At 32.9% G+C, this 18,882-nt stretch overlaps 2 protein-coding genes and 1 pseudogene across 3 annotated transcripts in view; all 3 read right to left on the bottom strand.

The window, feature by feature from the left end:
* The window catches only part of LOC126702704 (MLO-like protein 1), a 98,830-nt gene that overhangs the window by 56,460 nt on the left and 23,488 nt on the right, over positions 1–18,882 (bottom strand). The window contains exon 1 of one of the 2 annotated variants that reach the window (XM_050401527.1): positions 13,956–14,034. The exons of the other annotated variant lie outside the window; for it this stretch is intronic. The gene's annotated coding sequence lies outside the window, so the exon portion shown is untranslated. Of the gene's footprint in view, positions 1–13,955; positions 14,035–18,882 lie in introns of those variants that run through there. 2 annotated transcript variants of the gene reach the window in all.
* Positions 7,374–18,882, bottom strand: part of LOC126702707 (MLO-like protein 1) — a 95,906-nt pseudogene continuing 84,397 nt past the window's right edge.
* LOC126702706 (MLO-like protein 1) overlaps positions 7,374–18,882 on the bottom strand; it is a 34,866-nt gene continuing 23,357 nt past the window's right edge. Inside the window, exons 2-14 of the mRNA XM_050401529.1 lie at positions 13,956–14,013; positions 13,605–13,837; positions 12,509–12,625; positions 12,347–12,389; positions 11,990–12,084; positions 11,124–11,198; positions 10,915–11,003; positions 10,577–10,626; positions 10,150–10,190; positions 8,309–8,518; positions 8,137–8,204; positions 7,985–8,045; positions 7,374–7,885 (exon numbers count right to left, since the gene is read on the bottom strand). Coding sequence (XP_050257486.1) covers positions 7,610–7,885; positions 7,985–8,045; positions 8,137–8,204; positions 8,309–8,518; positions 10,150–10,190; positions 10,577–10,626; positions 10,915–11,003; positions 11,124–11,198; positions 11,990–12,084; positions 12,347–12,389; positions 12,509–12,625; positions 13,605–13,837; positions 13,956–14,013 — 1,416 coding nt within the window. The 3' untranslated portion in view covers positions 7,374–7,609. The remainder of the gene's footprint in view (positions 7,886–7,984; positions 8,046–8,136; positions 8,205–8,308; positions 8,519–10,149; positions 10,191–10,576; positions 10,627–10,914; positions 11,004–11,123; positions 11,199–11,989; positions 12,085–12,346; positions 12,390–12,508; positions 12,626–13,604; positions 13,838–13,955; positions 14,014–18,882) is intronic.

Genomic DNA, 18,882 nt, shown 5'->3' with positions numbered 1-18,882 from the left:
TTGGTATAGACTTATTTTTTTAACTATTATATAATTTATAAGACTTTTAAGAGTCTTTAAAAATGATATATCTTATAAATAAAAAATTGATATAACCAATAATTATTGACAACTAGCCGCGAACCTGCGCGTTGCGCGTGATAATTATTTTTATGGTGGTTTTATTAAAAAAAAAATTTACAATTTAAACTAATCTAATAATGAGTAATGTATTTCATAATTATATTTTTATTTATTATAGGAACAATCATAAATGTAATATAGGAACAATCCAAAACACCAAAAAAACGTAAACTAAAAAAAAAATAATAAAACTTAACAATGATTAATTGAACCAATATTAGGATAAAATTTTGTTTTTGATATTCTATTAAGGTTATTTTCTTTGTAGAAATTATAATTTCGGCCGCCCAAAACATATTATCAAATAAACAATTATTAGCAAAATCTAAGAATTAAATTTCTATACATATTATCAATTATATCCGATTATTTTTGTTTGGCTAACCTCTGCTTTTCTTTAAATAAATGGCATTATAGAGCACTTCTAATACTACTATTAAGAGTACTTTGTCCACCACAAAGGATTAGAAAATAAACAAAAATTAGTAAAGTCTCATAGTTTAACATCTAAATTGAGCACTATAAAAAATCATGCTATGTAACAGAATAAATATCAAATTATCGAAATCATGCTATGTAATAGAATAATATTATATTTTAACAATCAAAGAGAATAAAAAATAAAAATAAAAAACAACAACAACAATTTAAAAAACAAAACTAAATCACAATTTAAAAAACAAAACTAATCACATTAACCCAAAATAGAGTTTTAAAGAATATAAAAAATTATCAACCTAAAGTAGAGATGCAAGAAAAATAAAAAAAATCCATCAAAAAATTTAGAGAGAGAGAGAGAGAGAGAGAGGGAGAGAGAGAGAGAGAGAGAGGGAACCTTTTTTTTTTGTGAGGAAAAATTATGCATAGAATAGAAGAGATAGTGACAAATTTATAGTAAGAGGGTGTGAATAAGAAGAGACAAAAATAAAGGAAGATGAAGGGAAAGAGGAGGAATGATATTAATGTAGAGGGTAGTGGGGAGATGAAAAGGTAAGGGAGGGAGAAAGATTGAAGAAGTAGTGGGGAGATGAAATGGTAAGGGAGGAGAAGTGTAAATATTAAAAAAATAAATGTTAAAAACAATTATAAGAAAATTGAAAAAAAAAAAAAAAACCATAAAGCTTGAAAGGCTTCAACGTTTTTTTTTTTTTTTTTTTTTTAAGTTGAAAAGACTTACACAAAACCTTAAAGCTAAACTGAAAAGGTTTTGGGTTGGGCTTGATAGTGGAACTAAATAAATAAGAGGTGGGCTGGATTAATTATACATATTTATTATTGAGTGATAGTGGAAGTAAATAAATAAGTAGTAGACTGGATTTATTATAGGGTGATAGTGGAAGTAAATAAATAAGTAGTGGGCTGCATTTATAGGGCTGAAAATTGTAAAAACCATTTTAAAATTGTAGGACAAATTATATTTTAAAAAAGAGAAGAAAAAAAAAGAATGACGCGGCAGCTGATGTGGCGCAACGTGAGAGTAGCAGCATTAAACGCTACGCTTCAGCTTTTAGTAATATATAGATATAGATTATTATATTACAATGACATGTTCCTTTGTAAACGTGTATACCTAGATATATTGAAAAAAGAAAAAAATTAGATGCAAAAAGGTGGAGGCTAAAGTGTCCTGATGGTGGTGGAATCAAAGCTGTAAAAGACAATTGGTGAGGGGTTATGGAGATTACTCATTATTTTCATCTTTTTTTACTCTCATTGGATCAGATAAGCGGATAAAACAAGAAATGGAAATTAAGCGGACCAAACCAGATATGTAATTTTTAGATTTTTAGGATTAGATTTGTTATTTTTGGTAATTTCATGTAATTTTTAGATTTTTAGGATAAGAGTTACCTTTAATGTTGTTTAGTCAAATTAGGGTTTGACACGCTTTCCTAGTTGCTCTAGTCTTTCTAATTGCTCTAGGTTTTGTTTTTTACTATTTAAACACATTGTAGCAAAGGCAATTCTGTTTTAATATTAATAAAATTCAGATTTTGTCTATTTCTTTCTTTCTTTGGCGGATTTCAAAAAATTATTACATTGTGGATTCAAGAAACCCTTCATTACCAAAAACTAATAGTTTATTTTCTCTATCTTTTTTTTTTTTTTTTTTTTAAAACGTTCCTAATGATAGACACTAATAAGTTTTTAGTGTAGGTTGGGATTATACCCTTGATAAAGTAGTCTTTGATAGTTGTATTAAAGACTTTATCAGTTGAGCTAATAGAAACCCATTGTTTCTATTCTATATAAGAGAGTATTGTGTGTGCTTTCTTCAAATACTATTTTTAATATTAATTTAACAAAGTTTGGTTAGTGGGATGTCAAGGGGAAAAGTGTTTATTCCCTTCAATTTTAGGGTGGAGAGTGTCATTTTCCCAAATTTCAAGGGAGGGGAATGTAATTACCTTTTTTTTTTTTTTTTTTAATGTGTGTTTTGGTTTGTGTTTTTTAATTTGCCATCACAAAGTCTTCTCTCTCTCTCTCTCTCTCTTTTATAGTTTTGGTTGAATTTTGGTTTGGGTTAATATTTACTTTTTTCTTCTTCTTATAAATAGGAATTTGAGTTTATATCAAAACACATTTTTCATAGTTATGAATTTGAATATGCCTACCAATTGTTTGAGTAATAAATTATTGCAAAGTCGACCTTTTATTCCTTTGGTTTCATTTTAATGCTGGTTAAGGTAACATTTTAATTTTGTGATGATTTTTTATTATCATGATAATCTAATTATTTTTTTAAGAGATGAGAAATTTGAATAATAAATTTAAATTTTTTTTAAGTATAATTGTATATTAGGCAAATATAGCACACTGCAATAAAACTTAGAAGAAGATGGTTCACCTTAAAAAAATATTAATCAAACACCAAAAAAGAAAAAAAAAAAAAAACATGTTCTTCTCCCCTATTAGTCCACACTTACTAGTTACACTTCCTCAAACTTTTACCCTCTCTCTTTGAATCTTTATCTCCACACTATTCTCTACTTTATCATCAGACTTCCTTCATTCTTTTCTCTTTCTTATATTTCAACTGTTCTTGTCTCTATTTTATTTTGTATAAATTTGATATCATTTCTTCTGTCCAATCCATATTTTCCCACACAATTTTTTTACTACTCTCTCTCTCTCTCTCTCTCTCTCTCTCTCTCTCTCTCTCTCTCTCTCTCTCTCTCTCTCTCTGTGGAATTTTGTTCTTTCTTGTAACTCTCTAATTATGGTTGATGAGTTTTTTTAATTTTTCCATCACGAAGTCTTCTTCTCCCTTTTATAGCTTTGGTTGACTTTTGGTTTGGGTTAATATTTATTTATTTATTTTATAAGAAAAAAAAATTGAGTTTATATCAAAACACAATCTACATGGAAATGAATTTGAATATGCTTACCAATTGTTTGAGTAATAAATTATTGGCATAAATACATTTTTGGTCCCTACATTTTGGGCTGATACCATTTTGGTCTCCACTTTTCTTTTTTCTTGGATGCAGGTCCCAAAATCGAAAAATCATTCTTATTTTAGTCTATACTGTCATCTCACTAACGAATATTGCCTATGTGGCAGACAGAGTGCATTGTTGGCACTTGGCACACTAAATATTGATATGACCATTAAAATAATGATATATTTGTAGTGATAAAAGGATAAAAAATACAGAAATGTTTTTTTATTATAAAAAGAATAGAAAATACTTGAAGTAATTGTTTTTTTATTTTATATATACATACATACATACATACATACATATATATATATATATATATATATATTACACCTTACTATGTAATATTTCTATATTCTCATGTATTGTGTGGGTCTGTTGCTATTATTTTTAAAATCTAACTGTTAAATTGCATATTCTTTATGTTTTTAACACATATGTCAAATTTCATGTCAAGCAGATATAATTTTACTATTTGATCTATAAACTTATTTTTTATGCATAATCTTAGATTACTAAAACTTAAAATTTAAACATTTGTTTGATGATATAACTATTGATATTTAATTTTCTGGAAATTTTGCAAGCATTAAGGATCGATGTAAGAAGAAAATATTATCTAATAGTGGTTTTGTTGAAATTTACTTCCAATAAAATATATTGAGTGAAGTTGTCTAAGATTACAATTAAGTTTATAGTCAAACTTTGTCCATCATGTAATTACATTTAAAAAAAGTAAAAAAATAAATTCAAATTCCATAGTTATACTAGTTGACATTTATAAAACTATTATAAAAGTAGTGATGTTTTGGATTGAAATGACTTTGAGAGAGAGAGAGAGAGAGAGAGAGAGAGAGGAATTCGGGGATAGTAAGTGGATAGTACCAGATTACCAAAAAAAGTGGATAGTACCAAACTTGCTTTGCATGCGTAACACTTTTTTACGTGCCTGCTTTGCAGTGGAGGTCCAGAGACCATTATTTATGCCCTTAAAGATTGCCACGAAGCCCAGGTTTTTTGGAAGTCTTTTCCTCCCCTTATGGCAGACTCTCTTTTCTATGGGTCTAACCTTATTGAGTGGCTAAGGTTAAATCGTTGTAGCTCCAAAGTGTTATCCTCCTCGGGCATCAACTGGGAAATTATATTTTCATTCGGTATCTGGTCATTACGTGGTTCCGTAGGAATAATATAATATTTCGAAATGAGAACTATCAAAGGAATTTGAAAGCGAAGGTTCTTTCGAAGGCCATCGAGTTTGCATACATTGGTATCAGCGGGAAGCAGGCTCGTTCACGTACCAAAATCCAGGTGAGATGGACCAACCCTCCTTTGAGTTGGTATAAATTTAGATGGATCATCTCTTGGCAATCCTGGTTTGGCAGGAGTTGGAGGTTTGATTCGGAATGACAAGGGAGAATAGATCAAAGGCTATGCTAGAGCTATTGGGCTTACCACCAGTGTTGCAGCGAAGCTGTGGACTTTAGGGGACGGAATCAGACCATGTATGTCTCTAAAAATCATTGATTTGGATGCCCAGTTAGTTGTGGACCTCCTGGAAAAGAATGATGGCCACCCAAATGGTATTGGTGCCTTGGTCAGTGATTGTAAGGCTGGCCTAAGGGAGATTCCTATGCTCCAAATCTAGCATTGTTACGGGGAAGTAAATAAATGTGCTGATGCCCCTTGCTAGAAGGGCTGCTCTCTGTAATTTTTTTAATTTTTTTAGACTCCATAGTAGATGTTTAGTTTTTGCTTAATTTAGATGCAGCTGGGTGTGTTTTGATCAGTTTGTATCTGGTTCCTAGTTTTAATTAAATGCCTTAAATAGTTTTAATTAAATGCCTCTTTTAAGAGAGAGATATATATTGTTGATATTTGGTTATTGAAATATTTTATGGAAACTATGTATTTTAAATAAATTAACTTGTGAGTTTTTGACATTGTTTTGCTGTTGTGCCATGACATTGGTGATTTACCTTGTCTGTGTGACAATCAGGTTTGTGTGACTTACTTTGGGAGTATTTTTAAAGAAATTATTATGATAATTTTTTATATTGGTACTTGATATGAATTATTTGGATTCAATTGTCAAAAAGAAAAAATCTACAAGTATATTTGAGATGTTTTTCTCATGTTTTGGACCCTTTAGTTTTATTAGGATGAACAAGTGTTTTTTCCTACTTCAATCTCTATTCCTTAATTATCTGTTTCCTATTATACTAAGAATTTCGATGGGCTAACGTAATTTATTAAATGTAAAATTCTTTTAATAATCAAGTTAATCAAACCTGGTTACTGATACTAAGGAAAAAAAATTACTGCTAAAATCCTCACCATCCATTTTACTTGTTTTAATCTTAACCCTCTATTAACATTAAAAATGAACATGGAAACTTGATACAGGATATCTACTTATCTACATTAAAAAAAGTCTTACAATCGGGGACGGAGCCATGTTATTGGCTAACAACAACCCACCAATGTATATGTTGTTTGCCATCTCATGTGAGAAGCTAAACTAGGATGATGATGACAGAGAAATTTCTCATCCAATGAATAGGAATAGTATTGCTCTGCTTATATACAAGGAACTGAGGAATTGAATATAAAACAAGTTTTTTTTTTTTTTTTTTTTTTTTTTTTTTTTTTTTTTTTTTTTTTTTTTTTATAAATTTAGACCCAAATCAAGTTCTCGTGCTGCACTTTTTTTATTTATTCTAAATACCAAAATTAGCCTAAATTCTCTCTCTGCTCTGTACAAAGGCTGCTCCCACTCCCAGCTTGATTTTTTTTATTCTTTCAATATCTTGATATTTGTTGATGACCAGTGGACGAATGTTAGTTGTAATATTATTAGTGATGTTTATTGTCCTTATGAAAATTAGTTAATGATATCCAAGAAGAGATTGTAAAGTGGTTAGAATTTGTCAAACCAAAGTGTCAAATACTTAATAGCATTCAAAAGTGTCAATTGGGTTTTAAAATTCCTAGCTAATTGTGATAGAACATGAGGCTAGTAAACGCGGTCATATTAAAAACATACCAATCTCAACCATTGACACAAATAGATCATTCATAAAATCTTAAATGAGCCAAGCTAACAAGTGCCCTTAGGGCATTGGTTAAGAATCCAATTTAGGAAAATTTTAACAACACTTTTATGGGAAATGAAAAAAGCTATCAAAACATTAATTTTTTTTTTTTTTTTTTCATAAAAACTTTCTTTAAATGAATTATTAACAAATGAACTAAGGGCATTCGTTAGCATTTCCCATCGTAAAATTGACCCCCACCCCCCCCCCCCCCCCCAAAAAAAAAAAAAATCCAAACCTTTAGCTCTTGCTTCCTCCCTGCCCATAGTTCTACACTTGTATTTGTAGTTGTAGACATTTATAAAATTAGTGATTTTTTCTATGTTGTTGGGTTGAAATGACTTTCAATTTTGTTTTTGAATAATTGGATTTCTTGAAAACGAAGCACTTGAATTTGGCTATAGGTCTAGATCTTGAAAGTTGAAACATCCTATTCCTGTGTAAAAGAACGGTGATGTAGAGATAATATTAATATTATAGCCAATACTTAATGGCCGTTGTGTTGTTGTATTTTAAGCACTTGATATCTGGTTGTGTTTGTTATTAGTCTGTTTTGTTAGCTGAGTGCCATTTTTTGAATAATCCATTATGAATAGACTATTTGAATATAATGTAGAGAGATTTTCACATGAAATAACTACTAATGACTTTTCTTTAGAAAATAATTCTACATGATATATTATCAAGTTATTTAGTTCTGATTGCTAGCAAACAATTCTATTGAACTTAGTACTTAACTGCTTACATCAAAATTATATCATCATTTTACACATCATCATCATTACTATACAAGAAATAAAATCAATAAACCAACTATATAGTATGCATTTGAACAATTTTAATAAATATGTAGCATATATCAAAACACAACTATTTCTAAATTCACCTTAACTTCAACAAGTAAAAAACACCCGGCTAACTACAAGAGTTTTGAGTGAGACTATGATGCCCTTATCTATGGCCACCGTAGAGAGTTGCAGCTGCAATCTCTCCTGCATTGCCTTCTTCCATTGCAGATACTTCACTCATCTGAATTGCCAAAGGAGTAGTTTCTTTTGGACTCATTTGGCTGGATGCATGAGTAGTAGAACCCTGAGTAGTGGTAGTAGTAGTTGAGCCATTAGCAGCCTTTCTCAAACCCCTGTTCTTTTTTGCCGTTTGAGCCCAACCAACAAGCCCTTCTTGATTGTGTTCTTCAAATATAGCCTTTTTAAATGAACTTCCCATCTACATTATAAGGAATTCAGCATTCTTCATCAGCCTAAAATCCCAACATAAATTAATTGATCATAAAGAAGGTCAATTCTCAGTGATGATCCAACTCACCTGTGTGACAATTGCATAAAGTGGTAGGGTACTATAACTGCAGATGAACTGAACGAATACCCTATGAATAAAAGTTGACATTTAACATCAGATTGGTTCATCAATAGAAACACATGATTTCAAGAATAGAATAATTATTATCATTGTTTTACCCTATAACAAGTCTTGGGATGATATAGTTGATTTTTCCCATTATGCATGAGTCAAATCCATATTGAACCTGTAATATATTGAAGCATCATAGAAATTCAATCCATAGTTTTCATTTCAAATTTATCTTTGTCTCATTAGTATGTAATGAATATTGAATTTTAATTGGTTTACCCATATCCAAAAGAAAAATGCCAGTTCAAATGAATTCTGAAACAGGATGATATGAATCAGCAAGAGAACAATCCTGGGCCTATGGAACCAGAAGTGATCATCTGAAGGTTTAACTACCAAATCACCTACAATCGCTGTATGTTTCTCGGCAACCTCATGGGCCAACTGGATAATTACATGCTCTAACTTAGTGCCCACAGCAAGTAGAAGCTGTAAAATATAAAAAACAATATCAATGTTATGGCCCTTACCCTACATGTTATCCAGGACATTTACAAGATGAACATGTAGTTTGATGATTTGAGCAGACACACAATTATTATGAATCATTTATTTGATTGTTATTTTCAACAAAAGAACATGGTAAGTTAAACAAAAGTATGGAAAAGACACTAGAAATGAGCTAACACATTTTTCTTTAGAAGGTGAAAAGCCTGAAATCCATCTATTCAACTACAACTGTATAGGTAACATGTAACTGCTAGGTGGCATGGTTGACTGATGAGGGACATATCATAAAGTGGTATACAAAGTCTATATCCAGTCTTCCTTCTAGTGTAGAAATTGCACACACTCAAAAATTGAACAATTCCATTTAAATAGTGCATGCAATCTTCCTTTTATTTTTGACACACACACACACAAACATGTGTTAGGACTTGATGAAATGGATTAAAATTGAAGGGTACAGAATTTAATCTTGACAACATAATTGTGAAATTTAATTCATATAGACATAACAAAATCCCTAACCAATATCTCTAACAGATTTAAATTTTAAATACTAGTCTACAAGTACTATTTAATGAAACCAGGAATAACATCCTTCTTGACATCTTTTGGCACATGTTCCATTTGTCCTAAACAGTCAACTATAATGGAAACAGAGCTTTGCTTGTGTATTGCTACAGTTTGAAGTCAACTGAATGAAGGATCACCTTAACATCAATGACGTCAATTTTAGGAATTTTCTTGCTTTTTATCATATAGAATTTTATTTAAAAATAATCTTAGTTGACTTGGATGATTAGATAAGGTGGAGATTATGATCTCTATGTTTTACCAAGTTGAATATGATAGAAACTAGTGACATGCTTGCAAAAATACAGTTTAATATAATTATTATCTTTCACAGGTTCCTTTTTAGGGAGATTGAGCATGTATATAATTCTTGCCCAAAAATTATCTCGTACCACTGAGAGCTCCTTGAATTTCTGGATGTGCCTGTAAGATTGTAAGACTCTTTTTATAGAGCCTAAGCTTGGGTGAATTGTAGTAATGCATAATTGCTGCTACAAGAGTTGTTTATGATTTGGTCCTATATAAGCATGTCAAGCTTTTGAGGGGACATATGATGGTTTCTATGAATTGATGATCTACACTAGGTGTAAAACTGTAACATTCAGCTTTAAAATATTACAAGCTCCTTGTGATAGGTTAGAAGTGTTCAAAGGAAGAAATAGATACCAACTGTCAATGACACCGCTTTATTAAGTTAAAAACCAAATATATATATTTTTACATACAAAAGCCACCTTCTATATCAAAAGGAATTTAACTCAGAAAATGCAATTAATGTAAGACTGGCTAGTTCCTTTTAATCCAACATTATTAAAAAGAAAAACACATAAGCACAATCTGTCATGTGAGCTAGTGGGCATCAAGATTTAAATTCTAGGGTGAACTAGTGCACAAACAAACTTTTCTCTTCCGGCGCAAACGAAAAACAAAGGTTGGCAATCAAAATGTTCTTACAAGGTATAATCTTCACAAAACTGTGACTAATAAAATTGCATAAATATATAAGCAATTTAACAGGTAAACTATGACGTAGAACTTACAATGAAGGGTATGAATGCAATCCAGAAGTACGCATGCCAACCTGCAAGAAAAGTCAGAATACATGATGGATTGGAGATAATGATCTTCATGTGGCTGAGCCTAGAACAGAGACAAGGACTATGGCATTATGGTCATTGGAACTCAGAAATTTTGATGAATAATTCATAAAACATGACGTTCAACTCAACAGTAATTAGATTTAGAAATGTGAGTCAAATGGACAAGAACTTGAAACCTCTACAACGAAAATTTCTACACTGTTTTCAGAACCTGGGTTAGGACCATATTATAAATGCAAGTCAGAATAGAAAAACTGGGTTGCTAAGGATGGTCTTAGGGCCATACATTCAATTATGTGCGAAAAACCTGTTACACTTTGTTAATGTGAGTCTCACATTGTGAGAGGGAGAGAGAGAGAGAGCTTACCAGCCACATTCAGCAACAAGAAAATGACCACAAATAACCAAAGATACCAACTGCAATTGATGAAGTTAGAATTTAGTAGGATCTATCAACTAAGAGGAATCAGATTAGAAAGTACTTAGTGCACGGAGAGCTAGTAATTGTAATAAAATACATGGAAAATAGAAGTACTACCATTTTTCGAACAAAAGAGGTTGAGCATAAGCACAAACCTTCTAAGTCAGTACTTTTTTATCGGTTTAACCTTATAAGATGTACTCCACATTAGGAATAATAAAGCTCAAAATATAGCAAATAAGATAATGAGTGCACTTGGAATGTCTTTACTTATTGTGACTAACCTTATTCCAACGACTTTACTGAAATCAGCTTCAAGGGCACGAATCATGTAATTGTGGAAATTAAACTGTGGGTTTCCTCTGCAATGAGTCTATAGAAAAGAAAGATACTAAAAATCAGAAAAATTATCTAGTGAAGTAAAAAGTAATGGGGTTTTGAAAAAAAATAAAGAATAATAAATTGAATACATGTAGAACTTTATATAACTTACCATAAGGAAGCCCCGTCGCATTGTCAGATAATCTGTTTTGGTCAAAGACCCATAAAATTGCTTGAAAAATGATTGCTGAAAATGATGATGTCATTAAAAAAAAAAATCATTTGTTTGTAATAGTAGAGAAGAAAAATTAGTGTATTTTGTTGTAACTGCCCAATTCTGATGTCCATTACAAGTCAGGCAAGCATCCCAGAATGATTTCTGTCTTTTATATATATTATGGCTGTAGAAGTGATATTCTAATGTCATAACTGAAATATTTCATTCTTGATTATTATACATAAAATGCACAGGAAAGGTGATCTACAACATTTAAATTTTCAGAGTGAAATCATTTTTTGTTAATCTCTTTTTCTTTTTTCTTTTTTTCTTTTTTTATTTTTATTTTTTGTCTTGAAACTGACCTTTCCGTATGCATTTCAGGCTTGTTAACATTTGAGTAGTACATGGGTTTAAAAAAAAAATTTACGTGTAGTCTGGCATATAAGAAGAGGTAAAAGATAGTGGTTTTTCTTTTTCCTGATATTTATAAAACAACCTGGAATACAGTTGGAAACTATTAAGTTATGAATCTTAGTAAGCCAACTTTTAATCAAACGAATTTAAAATGGAAATGGTCAGTATGGTCACTTTGTAATTTTTCACAAATTTCATCAATGAAATTTATATTCTGAAGAAGTGAGACCAAGAAACCATGGTGAAATGAATGCTCTCCATCATGAAAAACTATTGATAAGAATGATCATTACATTATCCTTTTAATAACATTGATGAATCAAATTATTAGCGGTTGTAATCATAGTTGGTATTACTTGTCAAACAGGCAGATTGACTTGATTATAAAGGGTTCTATAACTTACCACCCATCCTAACAAAGTTGAATCTTTGCCAATACCCAGAAAGCATTTCCTGATAAAAGTGTGATCTTGGACTTGTGTAAAGTACGTTTTCAGAACTGCAAATACAGTATTTTCATGAGAAAAGATGTAAACAATGGCAAGTAGTTGTTGGATACTAAAGAAAATGCACACACTTCAGGGTGAATGATGAAATTTCAGGCCATAGTGAAAAGTTCTGAGTGACTCAATTCTATAACATTCAGTCCAAAAGAATTGAGGTAAGGAAAAAATTTATTTTATGATCCGGGATTCAGCAGAAGGAAACATAACACAGGAAAGCAAGTAGACTTAAACTTTTTATGAGAAATTGAGCATTACCTTCTTCTGGATCGTTTTCCTCCCAATGTTTCCATTGACGTATCTACACCATTAAAACATATTATAGAAAAATTGACTCCAAGATTAATGAATAAAAATACTTGGTTATAATTAAAAAAAGAGAAAAATAGACAGATAATTATAAGAATAGGGACAACTAACCTTTGCTCCTCCGAAAAGAATGGTTAGAGCACAGAAATTCACATGCGCAACAGCTAACACAAAGATAAATATGTGAAGATGATGCAGTGCAGTAAAAGATAACAGTGGGACCTTTCCCTGAAAATATGATGTAAAGAAAGCAAAAAACTAATAAGATATTTCAATTCATAAGCGCATGTGCAACCTTAGTTAACAAATTAGATTTTGATTACATTCCTAGAGCATTCTTTGAAGACCTTAATAACTTTATATGATGCTGAGTTCAGTTATGCATGCTAATAAGTTATAACCCACAAAGGTCTCAACTGGGAAAAAAAAAAAATTACATAATTCTGTCCACACTAGAAGATGTTGATCTATTCAATTTCAAACAGTGAAGAGTAAAAATATTTTGTTTGTATTAACAATTTAACATTAGCTGACAATTTTGTAATACAGGTCTCCTACCAGTAAGATTTAGCTATTGCAGAAGATTGAACAAGAGTCTATAATACACAAAGACAATTCAAAAGAAGGAAAAAGGAGGAGAAGAAAAGAACAGAACAGAAAAGAAACTGCTAACAATAAGGAACAGTAACTAATGTCGGATTCTAAATATGTGACATTTCAAACAATCCACCCTGCCCGTTGATTTAACTAGTATGTAGATAAGAAGAGCATATGCATTTGCAACCAATGCATTTGCTTTGAGAAGACTGGCTGGAAGATTCCACCAATCAATAATATATTTGTTTTTATAAAACTTCAAAAACTAAATATTATTCCAAGTCAAGTCATGATTAAAAAATTTATCTGCAGTTTGCTTAAAAAAAAAAAAAAAAAAATCATATGGGCCCTTTCCCGCCAATAAACAGTACTCAATACACTACAAACTACAAACCAAAATACAAAAATTGTTTTGGTGCGTTGATAAAGTCAACTAACTCCACTAAAAATTGATTCCTTTGTGATATATTCGTATCTACTTTGATTAAAATAAACAACAAAACTAGAAAACCCCATTAATCAATCACCAATAGCCAAAATAGTAATATGGATACAAGCACTGATTGCGGTTAAGTTCCAAAATTTAGAAAGAGAAAAAGTTTTTAAGTACCCCCATCTTAGCACAATATTCTTCGGGAGTAATTGTTGCCTTGGCGAGGAGGCGACGGGGAATAAAAGAAGTGAACAAGGTTTGGAAATGGGTAGTAGTAGAAGAAGAAGAAGATGCATCTGTTAATTTACAAGGCAACCACTCGTTGGCTAAGTTCTCGGATATGCAAAGTTTTTCAATCTCTGATTGGAACACTGAGAGTAGCAGTGATATGAAGCCCAACAACATCAACTCTGCATTCATTCACACCATAAAACGATATGATCAGGCATACCCAGAATATATCCAACTCTATATGTATGTATATATAAATGTAATAGCGAGAGAAAGAGAGTTGAGAGTACTGGTGACCTTCTTTAATCTTCTCTAAGGCATGAAAGAGAGGCTTCTGGTTCTTTTTCTTGAGATACTGCAAAGGAGAGAGAGAGAGAGTCAAATCTTCTTTCCCGTTTTGTCGGCGAAAATGGGTAATTACCCATAAAAACGTAACTATTCAGTTAGTTGGCCGGGTTTTGAAAGTAATTGGCAAACTAGCAACTCGAGCCTCAGAGGCTCGATTTTGGCCCTCTAAATCGAGCCTTTGAGGCTCGGTTTACGTGCTTTGACCTGGCAAAAAAGACGTTGGAGTACACGTGGAAATCGAGTGTCTAAGACTCGATTTCCACGTGGACTAGATATGGAAATCGAGTTTCAGGCACTCGATTTCTAATAGGCATTTTTTGAATTTAACGCTCTCTCCATTCTCACTCTCCCTCATCAGTCAAACCCCACTCTGTCTCCGACCCACTCTCACTCACCCTCTCCTTCTCTCACTCACCCTCTCCTGCTCTCACTCTCTCAGCGTCACCGTCGCCGACGCCGACCCACTCACCCACTGACCCTCTCAGCCTCACCGGTCTGACCTCTGTCTCTCTCAAACCCCTCTCTCAGTCTCCGACCCACTCTCACTCACCCTCTCCTTCTCTCACTCTCTCAGCGTCACCGTCACCGTCACCGTCGCCGACGCCGGCCCCAACCCTCTCAGCCTCACCGCTCAGTCACCCTCTCACTCTCTCGCTCACCGACCCACTGTCGCACGTCACCCTCTCTACTCTCTCACTTGCCCTCTGCTGTAACTCAGTCTCCACCATCTGAAAGAAAAAGAAGAAAAAAAGGTGAGTCCCTTATGCAAAAATGTAATCAGTTCGTTTTTTATTTATTTATTTTTTTTATTTTGGTTTCTGTACTGAATTTGTAATAGAGGTAAAATATTCTTGTTTTACCATTAGTTTTGTTGTTGTACTGATTACTTAATTAACTAAATATCCAGAAAAATAAAAAAAAAAACTGTGTACTCCACTTGCTATAAATTGAACTTCAATGTTGCATGGCTTATATTGTACTAAATTCAGCTCACCATTTTCTCAAATGTTCATGTATCAACTCTATCAGACTTAAGACAGATGACTCCATGCATAGTTTTACATATAATTGGGGATATGGAACTAATGCAGTCTAAAATTTCTCTTTAAATGAATGAGATTAGGCTCCAAGTCTTGGCTAACTTAACATTATGAAAAAATGCATATGAAAAATTAGTGGCTTACCACTACAGTCTCTCCCATCTTTGGTATGGGGCCATTTCCTACTCGCAAGTCCTGCATTCTCATATATATTTGTTGTTAGAACAGATAATTATGATGCTTGTGCACTTAAAAACATTTTTGGAGGCCTTATGTATTTTTCATCTGGCAACCTTATACTGAAGACCTGCTTCTGTCTCTGTGTAGTCCGAATAACGCATTTTAGTCTTGCCGTAGTCCTTTCCCCTAAGTGCTGGCACTGTAATCCCAAACATGGTGCTCATAGTTAGTATTTAGCACTAAAAAGCCTCCCATATATTAACATATTTGATTCTTAACAAATTAAGATTACCCAATGGTCCACAATCATATGACTGTGAGATACAAATCAAAGCAAAGCAATATGCTATAGTTAAATCCACTGAAATCAACCTAGGTTACCTACAGCATAAATAGTGTAAATATCGACTATCATATAAAGCAAGATACTTGAAATAGTTAAAACTTAATTTGTAATTTATGATTTTATATTCTATTGACAGACAAAAATTCAATTCAAACTATCTTTGAATTAGTGCATGTATGAACAGATTAGGCTCATTCTCTTGTTCTTTCTTTTACTTTAAAGCCAGTATACACACAAGCATGTGAGGAGTATTTTGGTTTAATGATTCTCATGAAAAGCATTTAGTAGATATATGTTGGAAACTTTCATACCCAAAAAAAAAAAATTAAAAAAATAACTACCAAAATACCGGTTTAGTAAGCTAATTCCCGGTCAAGTCCTCCCTTCAAAGTTCTAAGAAATTTGCTATGATTCTGCAATTATGAACAAGCAACCATAGTCGTCATTTCATTATGGCTGCTCTAACTCATACCTATATATTTAAGCATATTGTGTGTTCAATTTTGAAACTAACTGCTTATCATTCTTCTTCAGTATGGCTGCTGCAAATGCTGGACGCATTGACTATACACAGCCTGGACCCATTGACGACTCGGTGTTGTCACAGCAGGCGACGCATCGGTCCGAAGCTATTTGGAATGGGCGGGTAAAACACTCAACTAAATATTTACTTGTGCACATGCATTTAATCCATACAATGTACACGTATTTGCATATACTATATTAATCCATAACGAGATGTTATGTGCAGGATCCAGGGTCCATTACCTGCCGTAGTCGTAGTTCAGAGTTCTCCAAGCAACCTCCAATGGTGGACGACCGAGTGAGGAACATCATCACCACAGTTGGTTTGGAGGGACTCCTGTGGGTCCCGGGTAGAGAGATTGACAATGGCCTCATAACGGCCTTAGTGGAGCGATGGCGGCCCGAGACTCACACGTTTCACATGCCACATGGTGAGGTGACCATCACATTGCAGGATGTGGAGGTTCTTCTCGGGCTTCCTGTTGATGGTGAGGCTATAACAGGGAGCACACAAAAAACTTGGGTGGATGTGTGCCGGGACTTCCTTGGCTTTCGACCTGTAACTCAAAACAACCATAAGCAACTTGATGGGCAGAGGATTCTCATCAACCGCCTTTTGGAGGAAGTTGCTAACCCATTGCCGCCTGATGCTGAAGAGGATCAGCTGCATAAGTACGCACGATGCTACATCCTAGCGCTATTGGGGGACACAATATTCATGGACAAATCCGGCGATAGGGTGCATCTAATGTGGGTGCAGCAGTTGGAAGACCTTCACAACCCACGGAGGTACAGTTGGGGAAGTGCTTGCCTTGCATGGTTGTATCGAGAGCTATGCAGGGCAAGCGAGGACACCAGTCAGATTGGTGGGTGCTTGCTGTTGCTCCAGTACTGGGCATGGGCCAGGTTCCCCTATTTGTGCCCGACAGTTGAGCGAGGCCCGCCAGTGGGTGCTTACGGTCCTCCAGTACGTGGTCCACTATCCCTGAAGTAAGTCTCTACCTCATACTGCTATAACATACTGTCTTCACCAAAGCACGAGTCTTATATTATGTTTTGAGTTCTTTTTCTATTTGGTTCTAACTTCTTCTTGAGTATTTTTATTTGCTATTTGAAGTCCTAGTCTCTTTAGGTTATTTATAAAGGCTTTATTGTAATCAGTAACACTCATAGAGAGAGTGAAGGGACTGTCAAACCAAACAAATATTTACATCACCTCAGACCTTTTCTATCTTCAAAGTCTATGACAGACTTTGCCTTTTCATTTACTCAATTGCTAAATTACAACTTTTTATTAGGGCCAACTTAGTCCTTTGCTTCTTATCATCTAGTTGTTTTTTCTCCAATTTTTGAGGATAACAAAATCTCTGTACTTTCTGGCATATTCTGCTTGTATAAGAATCTTCTTTCTATTGTGCTCTTTTTTCCTTTTTTTTTTTGTTTTTTTTTTTTGGGGGGGGGTGGGGGGAGGGGGGAGTGGTTCTAGTATAAAAATTGACATAGGAAGTGGTTGGTATTATTAAAACTAGCATTTAACCCGCACAACGTGTGGGAACATTTAACATATTTAAAATACCATCAATTTAACATAACAATACAATAAAATTCATTGAAATTCATTTGGGTAATGCAGTACATCCATCATTTGTTCTACTTGTAAGTATACTTTTTACACTGTTGACCGTATATTGGGTGAAAATATTAAAGCCTATAAACATGTTCCCATCTTTTTCTGAAGTTCCAAAAGCTTCTAACAATATTTAAGGCACTCAGCATGATGTACAATAGTTAATATTTTTAATAAAGGCTTGTTAATGTCAATCACTTCAAAAAAACAAAAATGACAATTGTGTAATATAGAGTCAGGTTCAATAACAATGCCAAAAGTTCAAAATTCCCCAATAGCAGAAAATTAAGTCTAAGATCTCTTTAACCAAAAAACAATTTAGTTAGATTAGCCATATTCTAGCCATGATGCACTGAAGTGCCAGCTCTATTTCACTCAGATGAATTGAAACATCACCATTCACCTGCAAAAACTTATAGCACATATGAACCCCCACAAATGTAGTCCATCTTGAACATGCCAACTCCAAAGGTATACACAATAGGAACAAACTGGATTCTTTGGTGTGGTAAAAGGTGATTGTTGTCCTACTCGAGGAAATAGCATAATGAAGACCTATTTAAACATAACCTTTGAAAAGATAGAAACTAATACAACCTTTTGAGCCCCATGTTCCAAAAAATTCTTTCAATAGTAGAAGTGAACCTATATTCATGATCCATTCAAACTATTTCTATTGATCTATAACAATCACGAAAACTAAGGAGAGCATATTCAATAATATTAAAAGGTAAAATTCCAACATATAGATACAAAGAAACAATATTTTAATTTCTATTAGTAGAAACACTTTAAGAAGAAAAATTTAAATTTGGAAAAACCAAAATCAAACCTTTATGGAAAAAAAAAAAAAAAAAAAAAAAAAAAAAAACCACCTTAAATTCTCTAAATTTGATGGTTTGAATCTAAATGACTTTGATAGAGTAACTAATTGATAAGAGAAAGCATAGCTGATAGTTCAAAGGAATTCGGATGTACTTAAAAGTAGTATAAGATCTTTTATAGCTAACACTTAGCACTAAGCAACAGAATCACTTACACCTCTGCTAGGAAAATCCAAATTGGAAGGTAGATGCCTAAGATTGATGTTCTATTCTTAAATAGATAAAAATGCATCGAACATAGTTAATAATTGCAACTTTTAATACACAAACAGCA

This window comes from Quercus robur, chromosome 10, assembly GCF_932294415.1.
Source record: "Quercus robur chromosome 10, dhQueRobu3.1, whole genome shotgun sequence".
Lineage (NCBI taxonomy): Eukaryota > Viridiplantae > Streptophyta > Magnoliopsida > Fagales > Fagaceae > Quercus > Quercus robur.
Note: the sequence above shows the minus strand (reverse complement) of the source record. Positions and strands in the feature narration are given on the sequence as shown.